The 17,889-nt window shown below is 30.9% G+C and overlaps 1 protein-coding gene across 1 annotated transcript in view; it reads left to right on the top strand.

The window, feature by feature from the left end:
* The window catches only part of LOC134706117 (mucin-2-like), an 89,760-nt gene that overhangs the window by 47,436 nt on the left and 24,435 nt on the right, over positions 1-17,889 (top strand). The window contains exons 8-24 of the mRNA XM_063564826.1: positions 501-714; positions 1,828-2,079; positions 2,483-2,617; positions 3,195-3,398; positions 4,099-4,347; positions 5,084-5,294; positions 6,155-6,324; positions 8,896-9,057; positions 9,743-9,862; positions 11,548-11,673; positions 12,323-12,451; positions 13,068-13,190; positions 13,725-13,979; positions 14,709-14,831; positions 15,451-15,591; positions 16,080-16,208; positions 16,633-16,755. Of these exons, the coding sequence (XP_063420896.1) occupies positions 501-714; positions 1,828-2,079; positions 2,483-2,617; positions 3,195-3,398; positions 4,099-4,347; positions 5,084-5,294; positions 6,155-6,324; positions 8,896-9,057; positions 9,743-9,862; positions 11,548-11,673; positions 12,323-12,451; positions 13,068-13,190; positions 13,725-13,979; positions 14,709-14,831; positions 15,451-15,591; positions 16,080-16,208; positions 16,633-16,755 (2,866 nt within the window). The remainder of the gene's footprint in view (positions 1-500; positions 715-1,827; positions 2,080-2,482; positions 2,618-3,194; positions 3,399-4,098; positions 4,348-5,083; positions 5,295-6,154; positions 6,325-8,895; positions 9,058-9,742; positions 9,863-11,547; positions 11,674-12,322; positions 12,452-13,067; positions 13,191-13,724; positions 13,980-14,708; positions 14,832-15,450; positions 15,592-16,079; positions 16,209-16,632; positions 16,756-17,889) is intronic.

Raw genomic sequence — 17,889 nt, 5'->3', positions numbered from 1 at the left:
AAATACAAATATGATATACAGCATAAAACAGCAACTACAGGTTTTTTGACTTGAGACAAGCATATAGATTTTTTTATCCTTTTCATATTAAACTTTCCATAGAATTCACAAATGTGCAGTGCCAGATCAATTATCAGAGTTAGAAAAAAAAGGATAAAAATATTATGTAACTTTGCACTATAGCATTTGTATCATGATTACAAGAATTTTGAACCACATATGATTAAAGTAGTTATCATGATGCATGAATTTCTTGTGGTCCCATTAATTTGATTAAGTTCCAAAGTGAAATTTAACGCAGATTTTGCACTGAAAGTGTGAAGGGGCATGTTTCCCAGTTTACACATCAGCACATATTCTTGTTAATATTTTAAATTTGGAAAAACAGATATTTGTTGGAGTAAATAAAATTTAGTGATGAATTGAATTCTTCATCCCTAAACTTTTTAGGCTTAATTTCGATGTATTTTTTCTATATTTTTTTTTTGTTTTAATTACAGAAATGCTGCTACTCTCAAGAAACGTCATCTCTATTGTCTAACACAGCTGACAGCGGCTACTTGATGTTGTATCATCCACTGAATAATACATTTAATAATCAGGAATATGATATTGATCCTTTCGACAACTGCTGTGTTTTGGGAAGTCTATGTGAAAAGTTTTTTGAAAAGAGGGTTTCAAGCAGTTGTGCTGGTTACTCGGCTCCAGATCTTGGTAAGAGATAAAATACAATGCTGTTTGCTTTGAATCATGATGTCTAAAATCAAGCCTTTAGTTTGTTTTAGTCATCATGCATTAAAAATTGAATTGTTGTATGGAAACTAGTTTTGTGTAAAAATTAAGGGGATGGGAATGAACCATGCATGATCAAAGTCAAGTCAAAAAAATATTTATATTCCAAAAAAATAACAGTTTAAGACTGCAAATTCCATGTATTTAAGGTGGTACCTAACACTACAGGGAGATAACTCTGTAAAATCAGCAGAACGTTTTAATGACGTTGTGTTCTTACAGGAATATTAAGCTTTTAAATAATCAAAATAAGTGTGTGTCAATCTGTTATATCACCAGTGTAATTTTTCTGATTTAACGCTTGGTTCAATTTTTTTGAAATTTTTATATTTTTGTCAATGGGTCAAAGTAAATACTTTGTCAAAATTTTAAGAAAATTAAACGAGGCAAATTAATTATAGTTAAGGTGTTAGGTACCACCTTAACTATAATTAATTATATGAATTGTTTATCAGGGGTAGAAATAAGTTGTTGTGTCAAATTTACCAAACAAGGAAGCTTTGTGTCTGTCTTAAATATGCAATAAGATTTTTGAAAGATTGAGTTATACTGTAAATTCAGAAACCAACCATTCTGTGATTTTATCATTGCAATTTTAAAAGAATGGACAAAAATGGGAGTTTAATTATTGTGATTTCGAAAAAAAATTGCATACATATATCTATGTTTCAGCTATCAGAATGTGAGTTCTTATTTCAAAATGCATTGTGATACTCACTGACCCAGTTGCAGTATTCGCATTAATAAAATCCTCTCAATAATTTCTAAATTTACAGATATTAATTATGCTATGCTCATCCATTCCTCAGTTTAATTTAGTAAAGACATCAGAAATGTACTTGAATGATTAGTTGATTTTTGTTGTTTTAACTTTTGGCTATTTCATGGAGGCCAAATTTTATTGGTGGAGGAAGCAGGAAAGAACCATGACCTTCAACAGGAAGAATAGCAATCCTTGTTAATAAATATGTATATTTGACTTTGCCATGTTAACAATCTTAACAAAAAAAACTTGAATTAAAAATGTTTTTATAGGTCTCATGGCTGGTGATCCACATTTTAAAACACTGGATGGATTAGATTACACTTACAATGGAATTGGAGAATACATGTTATTGAATGTCCACAGCAGCACTGCAACAGAGATATTTAAACTTCAAACAAGGACTATACAAGCAAAGGATAAGAACAACAATCCTATATCAGCTACAATTTTTGGTGGTTTTGCTGCATTGGATGTCAAAAGCAACGGGAAATTTCAAGTAGAAATGGATTCTACTCGTGATGGTAAAGTCTGACATTTATAAAAATAAATATTTTTTTTTGTGGAATGTGAATTTAAATAATTAAAAGCTTTTGTTGACTTTAATAGCAAAGGGTAATATTTGTTTTACAAGCCAATGTTTTTAGCAAAACATTTATCATGGTGACCATTACTTTTCAAAAAGAAATCAGATTAGAAAAAAAGTGCCTGCTTAAAAATGTTTTCAGGGGTCTTTCATGCAAACATTGTTCAAGAAGCAAATTGAATTCATACCATTTGATTGAGTACAAACATATTATTGCGATATCTGTGGGCATGGCATGTTTCAAAATAGTTTCATCAAAATACAGTTACGGAAGAAGAAAAAAAAGTTACTAGGTCAAAGCTAATTTTCAAAACAATAAATTGATATTGCATATATTTTAGGACTTATAATTAGAATAAATGACAGAGATTTTACTCTGGCTTTCTACAATGATACAAATTTCCTAGAAAGACAAGACAATATAGTTGTGGAAAGACTGGGCAGTAATTCATTAAAAGCAGTGTTTACAACTTCAGGTATGTATGTAGCTGAATAAATAGATAAATAATTTGTTTTATATTAAAATAATTACATTAGATGTATGTTTCATTATAAAGCCTTATTCTGATGGGCTAACTTGCGATCTCATGATATTCCTTAATCAATTGCATTACACAATGCAACTTTTCATTCATGATGACACAAGGTCCCACAATAAATTGCACAGGTAAATGAAATAAAAACTTGATAAAAGGCGTGTTTTCATGATCCTATGGGTAAAAATGTAATTATAAGTATTGAATGCTTCTGCGCATCATACAAAATGTACTTCGGTCAACGCTTTTACACCCCAATAAATTTACAAAAAAGAGCATTCAATTCTTAAGTGTCACATATTGATTGCAATAAAAATTATTCATACATAATAGACATACTTGATGAAACAAACAATTTCCAACCAAAAACTGACTTACAAGACACTATATTATACCAAATAACTATTTACAAATAAATTAAGACAGAATGAAACTTTTCCCAGTACTTGACATTTATAGAATAAGTTTCTAGATTTGTTTATTTTGTCTTTACTCATGCATAACATACATTTAACAGGAATAGCGCTGGAAGTTTCATTGGCAGTTAAAATGTTAGACAACAAAATACTCCTACCAGAGAAATTGAAAGGAAGTTCTGGATTCAGTGGTCTTCTGGGAAATGTGAATGGAAATAAAGAGGATGACTTTGAACTTCCAGATGGAACAACTATTCCATCTAACTCAACTGAATCTGACATTTATTACAAATTTGGAGAGTTTTGTAAGTCTGTAATATTTTTTTAAATAACAAGAGAACTATGACTGACAGCTTTAGTATAAGCCACTGTTTTAATTATTTCCAAGTCCAGATATTTCTCTTCTCTTAATATGATTAGACATAGATTTTTTATAGGTGTATGTTAATGACAAAGTAAAAAAAAAGACATATTGATGTCAAATATAGCCATCCACAATAGACAAGTGTGTTAAGAATTTATGTCAAACCTTAGATTGCCTCGAGCCTAGTCACCGCACTGGTGGTAGGGTGCTTGCTTTGAGTGGAGGAGGTTTTTTGTACCCTGGTCTGTTAAACCAAAGACTTAAAAATTGGTTATTTAATACTTCTCATCTAAGTATGCAGCATTATGGAGTAAAAAGCAAAGACTGGTTGGCTTGAAATCAGAATAATGTGTCTGTTTAATGCATATGAATAATCAACTCAGAAAAATTGACCAATAACATCTTGCAGTTTATACATCTTAGTACATAATCTGGCTCCCCACTGATTTATATACTTTTTCATTCCAGTAAATACAAACAGATTCTAGTTTATGTTATACAATGCTATAAAAATGAAAGAGTAATTTGTAATGAAGCATTTAATTTTGTAACAATTCATGTAATCCTGTAAAATAACCATTTGTGGATCAAAATTAACCAAAACATTATTCAAGTCTGTTTTCCTTCCACGTTTTTTTCAGGGAGAACAAATGAAAGCACAACTATATTCCAGTATACCCCAGGATTTTCATCTGATTTCTACCAGAATACAAGTTTTGTTCCAGTCTTCACCGATTCATTCAGTACTTCTGACGTAGCTGATGCTGAGGCACTGTGTGGCACAAATCGTGGCTGTGCGTATGATTACCTGGCTTTAGATAAAGATGAACAAGTGGCAAACAATACAAGGAAAATTGAGGTTGCTACCGATGCCGAAATAAAAATTGCAGGTAAGAAATAGATAGGACTAATTTATTGTTTTGTTTACATTGTATAGACTATGTCTACTATTTCTCTACTCTGAACAGTTTTACTTAAAAATTGAACTGTTTGGAGAGGGGTAGTATTCACACTCTATGCAGTGGTAGAATTTAAAAATAGTTGATAGTACAAATTAAATGTATCTCATTTCATGCCACTCAGACTCTAAGACTATAAGGTTTTCATTATCAGAATGGTTCTTAGGATAAAAATTACACCCATTTATAGACAGGATTGCAATTTAGGCTCATTTGATCTACCTGGCAATACTGCTATATTCATTTGATTAAGAATGGACTTGGGTGAGGTTTAGGAATTTGTGTCAGATGTGCAGACTCCTTGGTTTTTTCTTTTCAATACAAGGTAAAATATTTTGCCCAATAACACTTTTTTTATTTTTCATTGAAGACGTCAATAGCTCATAAAAAGATCATTTATTAAAATTTATGTAGATTCTAGTGTTTTTTTCTTTTGATTTGAGACACAAATAATATCACTGCAAATATAAGGTAAAAATCTGAGTAAGCCTTTTTCACCATTAAAATCTAACTCTCAAAAAGGAGCTCCATATCCTATCAATATTTTTAGCTTATTTTGTTCCTAAACTAATGCTCTTCTGACTTAAAGTATCAATTTTAAATTCTTGTTTTTTTTAATTTCAACAAAGTACATAGTAAACAATGTTTATTATTGTAACGTTTGCAGCCAATAAACTACCAATAGTAACTGGTACTAAGAGAGTAAATGCCACAGTAAATGAAACAGTGAATCTGTCTGCTGAGGCAAGAGATGCAGATAATGATGATGTTACAGTTTTCTTCAGTGGTACAATCACTGGCCAACTGACAGAACAGGGAAATGCCTCACTATCAAAAACCTGGATACCTAACCAATATGAGAAAAACTATAATATAAGGTTTGCTACTTTATTTACCTACATCTAAATTTGTTTGCATGCAATGAAAGTCATGGAGGTTAAACTTATTTGTGCTGTTTCCAGTGTCAGCTGAGTGGCTAAACACTTGTTGAATTTTTGACAAGGATACATTGCCAGCATGAGTAAAAGTCCTTAATTTATATAACACATATGTAAATAGTGTATTATCGAAATGGACTTCAATGTTCTCTCTGTGGGATTTTCATTATATTTTGTAAGATTTTCAATATTGACTGTCATAATACAGATAAAAAGAAATAAAGCCAACATATACTTATATATAAAAATAGATACTTATAATGTTTTATGTACGTGGAAAACCTTTTGAAACATAATATATATACATCATACGTAACATAAAGATATATTTCCTACACACAATTTTATTGCATTTGCTTTTTTTTAAGCTTTGTTGTCTAGCACAAGTACTTCTCATATATGGCACTACTATGGAAATACTGTACGATTTGTCACTATTTTAGTTGATTAAAGAGCTCATCAGAACACCTGTTTTCTTTGTTATTGTATACTTATATATAAAAAAAGAAGATGTGGTATGATTGCCAATGAGACAACTGTCCACAAGAGACCAAAATGACACAGAAATTTACAACTATAGGTCGCTGTACGACCTTCAACAATGAGCAAAGCCCATACCACAAAGTCAGTTGTATGCCAACTTTAAATATTTACTTACCTACCATTGTCATGATTGTAATGAGAATAAAAATTAAGTGTTCCTCATAAAGCCTTATTTGCCCAAAAAAAATTTAGAAAGAGGAAGAAATGTATTATTAACTAATTATATAAAATAAAACCATGTTTATTTCTTTCTTCAGTTATTATGCAGTTGATACAAACAGTGGTATATCCTCCACAGAAACAGTAGCTATTTATTTATGTCCAGGATGTAGCAGTAATGGTGTATGTGACTATGACAATCCTATCACTGGCAGCTCAGCACTGTTATATTATACTGTTCAATGTAAATGTGATGTTGGCTGGGAAGGTAAGAAACAGTATATGATAATTTACTGTGGATTCATTTATTTTCGTGGATTGAAGAAAACTGCATTTTCGTTGGTTATGAATTACATGATTTTAACAAAGTCTGAAAACATTCCTTGTAATTGTAATTCGTTGAACATTTAATTTCATGGTTTCCCCTGTTCCCACGAAATCCACAATAAATTGGTTTCCAACGAATATAAATGAATCCACAGTAGTAGTACAGTATAAAAATGACCTCACACATAAGTAACAGAGTTCACACTTGAGTAGGTTCTTGCATTCCTGGTTGTCGAGCCTTTGACTTTTGTCAAAAAAGCGAGACTTAGCGATCCTACATTCTGTCGTAGTTAGCGGCGTCTGCAAATATTCACTCGGTGGTTAAAGTTTTTGAAATTTTAATAACTTTCTTAAACTATATTGAATTACTTCCAAACTTACACAGAAGCTTGTTTATGAACATAAGATAGTATCCAGAAGTAAATTTTGTAAAAAATAAAATTCCATTTTTTCCGTATTTTACTTTTAAATAGACTTAGTTTTTCTGTGGGGAAACATTACATTCACTCTGTGGTTAAAGTTTTTTAAATTTTAATAACTTTCTTAAACTATCCTGGGTTTGTACCAAACATGGACAGAAGCTTGTTTATGATCAAAAGATAATATACAGAAGTAAATTTTGTAAAAAAATAAATCCATTTTTGTCGAGCCTTTGACTTTAGTCGAAAAAGCGAGACTAAGCGATCCTACATTCCGTCGGCGTCGTCGGCGGCGTCAACAAATATTCACTCTGTGGTTAAAGTTTTTGAAATTTTAATAACTTTCTTAAACTATACTGGATTTCTACCAAACTTTGACAGAAGCTTGTTTATGATCATAAGATAGTATCCAGAATTAAATTTTGTAAAAATAAAATTCCATTTTTTCCGTATTTTACTATAAATGGACTTAGTTTTTTTTGCGTGGAAACAAAACAATCACTCTGTGGTTAAAGTTTTTAAAATTTTAATAACTTTCTCCAACTATCCTGCCCTCATGGAAAATTGGTGGCTGAATATTGTCTGAATTATTTCTGAATTCTATCTGAATAATCGTCTAAATAGGTCTGAATGTTGTATTTGTGTCTATTTCTGAATATTGACTGGATTTCGGACTATTCAGCCAGTATTCAGAAACAGAAATATTCAGAAACACATTTCAGCCAAAATTCAGAATATTTCAGCCACATTCAGCTAATATTCAGAAATTATGGTTCATGAGGGTGGGTTTGTACCAAACTTAGACAGAAGCTTGTTTATGATCATAATATAGTATCCAGAAGTAAATTTTGTAAAAATAAAATTCCATTTTTCCTTATTATACTATAAATGGACTTAGCTTTTTCTGCGGGGAAACAAAACATTCACTCTGTGGTTAAAGTTTTTAGAACTTTCTTAAACTATCCTGGGTTTGTATCAAAGTTGGACAGAAGCTTGTGTATGATCATAAGATAGTATCCAGAAGTAAATTTTGTAAATAAATAAATCCATTTTTTCTATATTTTACTTTTAAATGAACTTAGTTTTTCTGCGGGGAACCATTACATTCACTCTGTGGTTAAAGTTTTTAAAATTTTAATAACTTTCTTAAACTATCCTGGGTTTGTACCAAACATGGACAGAAGCTAATTTATGATCATTAGATTGTATCCAGAAGTAAAGTTTGTAAAAAAATTACTCAGTTTTTTCTGTATTTTACTTTTAAATGGACTTAGATTTTCTTACAATCATAAAATAGTAACAAGAGGAATATTTTTATTGATTTTTTTCCTCATTGTTGTTGAGCCTGCGATTTACAGCAAAAATAGGCGAGACACTGGGTTCCGCGGAACCCTTACAAATTTTTCTGTATTTAACCTTTAAATGGACTTATATTTTCTGCCCTGGAAACAACACATTCACTCTGTGGTTAAATTTTAAAAAAAAATGAATAACTTTCTTATACATGTTCTACTTTTAATTTGTACCAAACTTAGACAGAAGCTTGTTTATGATCAAAAGCTAGTATTTAGAAGGAAATTTTGTTAATATTTTGTACCTGTATATCTGTATTTTACTTATAAATGGACTTATAAAAAAGAAGATGTGCTATGATTGCCAATGAGATAAGTTAACATTACATACAGTCTGCAGTTAAAGTTATTAAACATTTATTAGATTCATAAAGTATCCTGGATTTTTACCAAACTTGGACAGAATCTTCTAAAAATCAAAAGATTTTATCAAGAGGAAATTTTTTAAAATCTTTAACAATTTCTGTGTTTGCAGTTTCATTTAGCAGTGTACTTTATATACCAGTAATGACTACTGTATATTCAGAAATTATTCAGATGTTTTTATTATTGCGAAAAATGCGATAGGGTTATAATCGCAATAATTTAAACTTGAATTTTGAATTTTTATGACAATTAAACCGAATTTTTCTCAATATCATCAAAATTAAAATTTGCATTTCAGTTTCAAATGACAAAATGGAAGAAAATAAATGCATGCAAAAATTTCTAAATTTACAGTGATTAGCTTCAATTTTACAGGACAAAAGTGTGAAATAGACACAGATGGGTGTGCCAACAATCCTTGTCCATCACTTACAACATGTCTAGATAAGTCACCTGCAGATCAAGACAGAGATAAAGTCTTGTACAGCTGCAGTAACTGTGCAGCAGGCTTTGAATTGATCAATGGAAAATGTACTGGTGAGTGTTGTCCTAAAATATTGAAGGTTGAGGTCAGTACCCAGGTGCACAATTTATGTTATGGAAAAATTCAGTGCAAAGTAAAAAAAAAATAAAAATTTGTGGTAGAATGCATCATAAAAACTAAGGATATCAGCTGTCAGTATAAAAAAAATGTTTGATTTAAAGGTTATCAAAAAAGTACCGGATAAGTTCAGTTCAGTACTGCATTAAGGGTCAAAGAAAAGGTCAATACAAAATAAAATTTGAGATAAAGGTCAGGCCAATATGAAGTTTAGAATTAACATTTCGTAAGTATACAGAATTGAAAAAAATTCTGATTGAAGTTTAAAATCATTTGAAATTTTTTGTCATTACTTTAATTATGCCATGAATAATTATTTGTTGAGGGGCCAGCTGAAGGAAGCATCCGGGTGCGGGAATTTCTCGCTTCATTGAAGACCTGTTGGTGACCTTCTGCTGTTGTTTTTTTATTTGGTCAGGTTGTTGTCTCTTTGACACATTCCCCATTTCCATTCTCAATTTTATCTCCCCTGAAATTGTATTGCCATCCCTTAAAAAGACAGGCTAAAGCTTCAGTGGTTTGCTTAAATTTGGTTCATTGTTAGATAGATTACAGATTATTTATTCTTAGTGGCAAATATTTTAACTACTTCTAGGATAATTTAGTATTTATTTATTTTAGATGTTAATGAATGCTCAAACACAAAAAATCGTGTTTGTGCACAGATATGTAACAACAATATTGGAGGTTATACCTGCTCTTGTTATCCAGGATACAGATATATTGCTGATCAATGTGTAGGTTAGTATTGTATAGCCATTATAATATGATATTTGACATCATCACCTTGATCTATATAGTTTGTTTGTGCAAAAATGATATTGTGAATAAAAAAAATATTTTATAACTAATATCTAAAAACTTGCATATCTTTTATATGATTTGCTGTCAAGGTATTCTTTATACAAAAGTCTTTGTCTAAGTACATGATGTCATTAAAATGTGATGGAGGGAAGGCTTGATATGAAAGTCAACCAAAATCATAATGTATATGATATCTTTATTAACATGATTAAAGCTACAATTAGTCTACAAATGAGATACATGCATGTTTTTAAAACAATTACATCTAAGGAACTTATAATAACTATTTTATTATCATATACAGATTTCAAGTTGTTAAGGGTACAATGTATTGGTAAGTTATACATCCGCTAAGATGAAGTAAAAGTTTTATACTAGTAATTTTTGCATGTTTTAGGCTGTATTTGATTTAATGCATGATGCTATCATTTGACAATATCCCTTTGAAATTGTGTAGTTGATGTTGATTTTAGCTTTATAATAATAAGTAAATTATTGTCAGATTTAGTGCCAGATGAAAAGATATGACAAGGGTTTAATTACCCGCTGTGAACTTTGTCAGTTTTAGGTAGTGGATAGTTTTTTTGTTTTTTTAAATATATATATATTTGATAATTGCCAGCTTACTGTAGTAAATCCAAGCTAGTCACCCTCATACATTTTATAGAAAAAATGTCTGTAGTTATAGAATATATTTCCAAATTGATAGGGTGTAGATCAGCTTTTCAAAAGTTGTAGTTAATCAAGTCAGACAAATCAAACTGGACAACCGGCTGAACACAGTTACCAATGTTGTAGTTCACGTTAAATTATGTGCATACAAAAACAAAAAATATAAAAATATACTATGTATTTGAATGAAAACTACACCATTGGTAACTGTGTTCAGACAGTTGTCCTGTTTAGTTGGGAGCTGTTTGAAAAAGCCATAATGGAACCTAAGCAAATTGAACAATATTGCACTGTTAGATCATTGGTGCTTTCCGTAATCAAATAAACACAAAATAAAACACTTTCTAATCATCTTTTTGGCTCAATGTTTGTCATACTGTCTTGAATCAAAATGCAAAAAGTCTGTTGCGGAATCCTGTTATTGCGTTACTGTTAAAAAACCTGATAAGTTCGTATATATACCATTCTACACCATGACGGAGATTGCTTTGATCATCTCAATGATGTCAAAAATTCTTTTGCAAACTGATTTTCTGCACCAAAAATTGGATAATGTGAGTTATGCAATCTACAATGGAGCTAAGCATTGTTACCATATATTTTAACTCCACAAAATATATGTCAAAACAAATTTGTTGTTATATACAATTTTTATTCAGTATTCATAGCATTAACATAATTACAAAAGTTCTTAGATATAAAATGAATTTAAAAGTTTGATGCTGTAGGGTTATATTAGAAGGAATCAAATTTAATTTTTAAAATATGTTTTGATATTAAATCATCCGGGTGCAATTTTTTCTCACTGCATTGAGGACCAGTTGGTGGCCTTCAGCTGTTATTTGCTCTTTGGTGGGGTTGTTATCTCTTTGACATATTCCTCATTTCTATTCTCAATTTTATTTATAAACCATTCCATAAATGATATTGATAATTATTATTTTTCTTAGATGTGAATGAATGTATAGAATCTACCTCCAGCTGTCAGCAAGTATGTAACAACACGTTAGGATCATTTACATGTGGGTGCCGTGATGGTTATCTCCTCAACACTGATAAGGCCACGTGTAGAGCTGGTATGTAAAATATAGTTAGAGATTAAGGAAATTATAGAATTATTGACAGAATTTGTAAAGGATTACTGAAATGAAATTTGCTGCAAAATTTAGTAATGATATAATTTTTTTAATTTGAGAAATAATAATTGAAATCATATGTTTAGGAAATCCATCTACTGTGGATTTATTATTTTTTGTTGGAAACCAATTATTTTTGATTTCTAGGAACAGGTGAACCATGAAAATAGATGTTAAAAATGAATAACAGATTTTTGATAGGATTGTGTGCAGATTTCTGCAAAACAACGAAATTAGAGATCCACAAATTATGTAAATATAAAAAGAAGATGTGGTAAGACTGCCAATGAGACAACTGTCCACAAGAGACCAAAATGACACAGACATTAACAACTATAGGTCACCGTATGGTCTTCAACAATGAGCAAAGCCCATACCACAGTCAGCTATAAATAGCCTAGATATGACAACGTAAATCAATTCAAATGAGAAAACTAAAGACTTCCATAATCCACTAAAAATTGGTACCCACGAAAATAAATGAATCCACAGTATATACAGGTTAATACGGTTTAATTTGGTAACCTTCTTTATACTTTGAATGCATAAGGTTTTCAAAGAATTTTTATTTTATAGAATTTTTTTTCAGATCCAAATTATAATACTACACTATGTAACGCCAAGAATTGTCAGTCTGGATGTACTATAGAGAGTAATGAAGCTGTGTGTTTTTGTGAGACAGGATACCAGCTTAATAAAGACAACAAAACTTGTAGTGGTAGGTGTATCAACTTTAACTGTTGTGATACATGTATGATGGCCAATGGGACGACTATCAACCGTTTACAAATAAACATGATTAAAGTACAAGGATTTTCACAACCATGTGTCCTTCAACATTTGGTAAAACCCATCAAATTTTTTTTTAATAGAGATACTTTACAGCATCAATGGAATAATGAAGAAGATAAACAAATGTGTAAATAAGTTGTTGTGTTTGACAAAACTATAAACAGCTTTGTGTAAGATAGCACTTAGGGAAGTTTTGGTTACATTAACTTTAAATTTTATAGTTCAAACCTATTCATTGTGAGATGAAGTTTTAAAATTTACAATTTTGACCATTTTTTTGTTTGCTCACTCAATATGGACATGGATAGTGTGAGCTGTGCATGCTAAGTTCATGGAAAGCACACTCAATAACTCAACAAAAACCTTATTGATTAAAACAGGAATAGATAGAACATGAGTTTTGAAATTTGATACAATTATATTTCATTTTTTTTTAAATTCCCCCTTTATTTAAACATGAACAGCAATATTCTAGTATTCAGTCATAATCAAAAATTATTTACTCGTACGATTTGGATGTAGTATTTAATTTTATTTGACAGATATAAATGAATGCAGTAATAGTGTGGCTATGTGTCCACAGGTGTGCACCAATAATGCTGGCAGTTATGTATGCAGTTGTCATAATGGATTTAAATTACAGGGCGACAAAACAACGTGTTTAGGTATGAAAAGCTTTTAGCATAATTTGTAAAATTAATTCTGATGTTTTTATTTTCAGTAATGTGGGTGTTTAAATAAACACATCATAGATACCAGGACTAAATTTAGTATATATGACAGACGCGTGGTTTGTCTACAAAAGACTCATCAGTGACGCTCAAATCCAAAAAAGTTTAAAAAAGACTTCTTTGAAAGAAAAAAAAACACTAAAAAATTTAAACATTCAGAAATTGGCAACAATCATATACCATGTCTCCCAAAATTGTCGTATATTCTAAACATTTATAAATTTACCAAACATTGTCCTGCTTGGATAAGCATGAAATGGACATCTACTTTTACTTTTCAAGACTTTCATGTGAGATGGTCTTGATTTTTACACAATTAAAAAAAAATGGAAGTTTAGGCGATCTTTTTGACCAGACCTCTGCCTTAAATCTCAGCCTTAAACAGTCTAACATTTCCTGTCATAAAAGAGACATTATGAATAAGTTCTATTTAAACACATTATTATTTGTATTAACTATATTTTTCAGAGTGCAGTGGCTTGAATTGGGGACCAAATTGTGGCAGAAAATGTAGTGAATGTTCTGCAAATACCAAGACATGTGACAGAGTAAAAGGTTGTATTTGTGCCACTGGGTGGACTGGTGCCACTTGTTCTCAGGATATTAATGAATGTGATCAGACTAATATCTGTGGAGAATTAGAAGATTGTAAAAATTCTTTTGGATCATATGAATGTGTTTGTAAAACAGGATACAAGAAAGGATCTGATGGAACTTGTCAAGGTAACCTATTCCATTTACTATTGACTGCCCCATTTTTTAGTAAAGATTGCTTCAAATGCAGTCAAAACCCTAAGGGGCTGACTTGATATCTAAATCTTCAAAGGCTTATCACTTCTTTATTAAGATACACAAAATATAGTGCATTCATCATAACATTCTATACATCCTTTCCCTGAAAATTTCCAGAAATTTATCAATTGAAAGAACATTCATGTCACAATTTGATGTTATATTTGTCATGAAAATGACATAATGTTTGCATGGTGCAGAAATTTAATATCTTGTCTTAAAATATCAATGATGTCATTGTTAAAGTTATCTCTAAAAATTGGAGTTATCTTCCTTTGTCCAGAATTGTAGTTGAATCAACTACAACCAATGCTTTATACGATACAATCTTTGATTTGACTTTCCCATTGATAAATAAAAGCAATCTTAACCCTTCTGTGCTATTAAACAAGCAATTTGATTGTTATTTAAGTTTTCCTAACTACTTTGTAATATCTTCAGATTATTCATGCATAATTCTTGATTACTGTCAGAAAATTATGCTGATATTAAAAAAATGTTACTTGACTAGTCTAGAAAATGTTGAATTTATAGTGCGTCAGACTTTGATATATATTGAGATTTTCAACTTACATCCAAAAAAACAAACCCAAAAGATTTGGTATAAAAATGATTCATTACCTGTATAATGATACGTGTATGTCTTTGTTTTATTTCCAGATATAAATGAATGTGTAACAGGATTAAACAATTGTGATAGACATGCTGAATGTGTCAATACTGAAGGCAGTCATTTGTGTAGTTGTAAATTGGGTTATAGTGGAGATGGTCTGACATGCTCAGGTAAAATGTAGCAAGAATATGTACTATTGTTCAACTTTTAAGTGATTTTACATTGTCTTGATGCTAATTTTTTAACCGACTATTACTATTTATTTTTGATAACAAGGCAAGTTTATACCTTTCAAGATATATTAGCTTTACAACCAGGTTGAATCCACCATTTTCTACATAAGAAAATGTCTGTACCAAGTCAGGAATATGACAGTTTTTATACATTTTTGATTTTGCCATTACATTTCAGACTTTCCATTTTTGGTTTTTGAAATACCAAACTTTCTGATATCCAGGATTGTGGGATATTTGATCTGTCAAACAATAAATCCTGACACATAATCAGTTTTCACTGAAACTAGATCTGATTTACACAAAATCTTAATGTTTTCAATGAAATTTGCATTTTTTACAGTGTAAATCATGAAAATCCAAAAAAAAATATGCAGATGTAATATCTAAGGATTAATCACAATGGTGATTGCAACAAATGAAAATACTTTTTTATTAGCCCCAATTTCATTTAAAAACAAAATAGAATCACAACAGATTGTTCAACATAATATTGTTGATATACACATCACACATGTATAATAAATTCATTTATTTATCTTACTTTTCATTGCAGATATCGATGAGTGTGATTCGGGAACAGACGACTGTACACAAGAATGTATTAATGCTATTGGTAGTTTTAACTGTGACTGTCGTATTGGATTTACATTAAATACTGACAGGAAAACTTGTTCAAAGATTGTGCTGCCAGAAGGTAAACAATCATAGTAGCTTTGATAAGGCTCCTATTGTGACACCAATTGTAAAGTTAATGATGTGAAATGTCTAAACTGGTATTATAAGCTGAATCAAATATTTATTTTGTACATAGATATAAGAAGATGTGGTAATGCGTGAGTACAAATGAGACAACTCTCCATCCAAGTCACAATTAATAAAAGAAAAACCATTATAGGTCAAAGTACAGTCCCTTCTCACTACCAACAACAAGCTATAAAGGGCCCCAAAAATTACTAGTGTATAACCATTCAAACAGGAAAACCACCCGTCTTATCAATAAATTAAAAAAACAAGAAACACTTATGAATCACATCAACAAACGTTAACTACTGAACATCAGGTTGCTGACTTAGGACAGATGCAAACAAATGCTGCGTATATTTGTCTTTTTGTCAACTAAATTTATTATCTGAAAAGAAAAGGTGTTGACTAATCATTATATTTTGTTTCTTTTTCTTTTAGTTGAAGATAAGTGTAACAGTCTTGCATGTGGTTTATCAAATGGGGGATGTAGTATCAACAGCACAGGAGATGCCTTCTGTTTCTGTAACTCAGGCTATGAGTTGACTAGTTCTGGTGTTACCTGTACAGGTAGGTAATTTGTTGATATTATGAGTAAGATGGATATATAATATAAAGCACAACTGTCACCCCAAAAGATATGTATATAGTATATATAATTGGGCTTAAAATTTCATAGTTTTCTCTACATATAAGATTTCATCAGGATTTAGTTTCGTGGTTTCTATTAAGCATGTTGAGATGGAAGTCATATTATATGAAGGTTATAAATTTGAGTGTTCATTTAAATTTTGTTGATATATTTTTTCCACGAAACAAACGTAAACAAATCCTCCACATATTCTGTTCCTTTTTTTAATTTTATACATTGGAAGAATTTAAATTAAAAACAAAAAAGGCATATACATTTTCCAACTGAAACTTTGTAACTTCAAAAATTTTGAAATATTTTATTTTTGAATGTTGCATTTAAATCTCATGCAATTTATTTTAGATATTGATGAATGTCAGAACAATAAGGGTGGATGTGAAGAGTTCTGTACAGATAATACTGGTGGATACAGTTGTTCCTGCCCGACAGGATATAAACTATCATCTGATTCTAAATCATGTGACTGTAAGTATATCACATGATTCATCTAACAGGTTATAAACTATTCTAACATGGCATCCTTCAAAGGCTTTGAGTACACACCCATGGTAAAATATGAATATATTTTCAGGCCTGTTCTAATCGTACTAACCATGTCATCTGCTATTTAGCTCACCTGGCCCAAAGGGCCAAGTGAGCTTTTCTCATCACTTGGCGTCCGGCGTCCGGCGTTAGCTTTTACAAAAATCTTCTCCTCTGAAACTGCTGGGCCAAATCAAACCAAACTTGGCCACAATCATCATTGGGGTATCTAGTTTAAAAAATGTGTGGCGTGACCTGGTCATCCAACCAAGATGGCCGCCACGGCTAAAAATAGAACATAGGGGTAAAATGCAGTTTTTGGCTTATAACTCAAAAACCAAAGCATTTAGAGGAAATCTGACATGGGGTAAAAATGTTTATCAGGTCAAGATCTATCTGCCCTGAAATTTTCAGATGAATCGGTCAACCTGTTGTTGGGTTGCTGCCCCTGAATTGGTAATTTTGAGGAAATTTTGCTGTTTTTGGTTATTATCTTGAATATTATTATAGATAGAGATAAACTGTAAATAGTAATAATGTTCAGCAAAGTTAGATTTACAAATAAGTCAACATGACCGAAATGGTCAGTTGACCCCTTTAGGAGTTATTGCCCTTTATAGTCAATTTTTAACCATTTTTCATAAATCTAAGTAATCTTTTACAAAAATCTTCTCCTCTGAAACTACTGAGCCAAATTAATCCAAACTTGGCCACAATCATCTTTGGGGTATCTAGTTTAAAAAATGTGTGGCGTGACCCGGTCAACCAACCAAGATGGCCGCCACGGCTAAAAATAGAACATAGGGGTAAAATGCAGTTTTTGGCTTATAACTCAAAAACCAAAGCATTTAGAGGAAATCTGACATGGGGTAAAATGTTTATCAGGTCAAGATCTATCTGCCCTGAAATTTTCAGATGAATCGGTTAACCTGTTGTTGGGTTGCTGCCCCTGAATTGGTAATTTTGAGGAAATTTTGCTGTTTTTTGTTATTATCTTGAATATTATTATAGATAGAGATAAACTGTAAACAGTAATAATGTTCAGCAAAGTTAGATTTACAAATAAGTCAACATGAC

The sequence above is a fragment of the Mytilus trossulus genome, chromosome 2 (genome assembly GCF_036588685.1).
Source record: "Mytilus trossulus isolate FHL-02 chromosome 2, PNRI_Mtr1.1.1.hap1, whole genome shotgun sequence".
NCBI lineage: Eukaryota > Metazoa > Mollusca > Bivalvia > Mytilida > Mytilidae > Mytilus > Mytilus trossulus.
The sequence above is the reverse complement of the archived record's forward strand: the minus strand, read 5'-3'. Positions and strand labels throughout refer to the sequence as shown.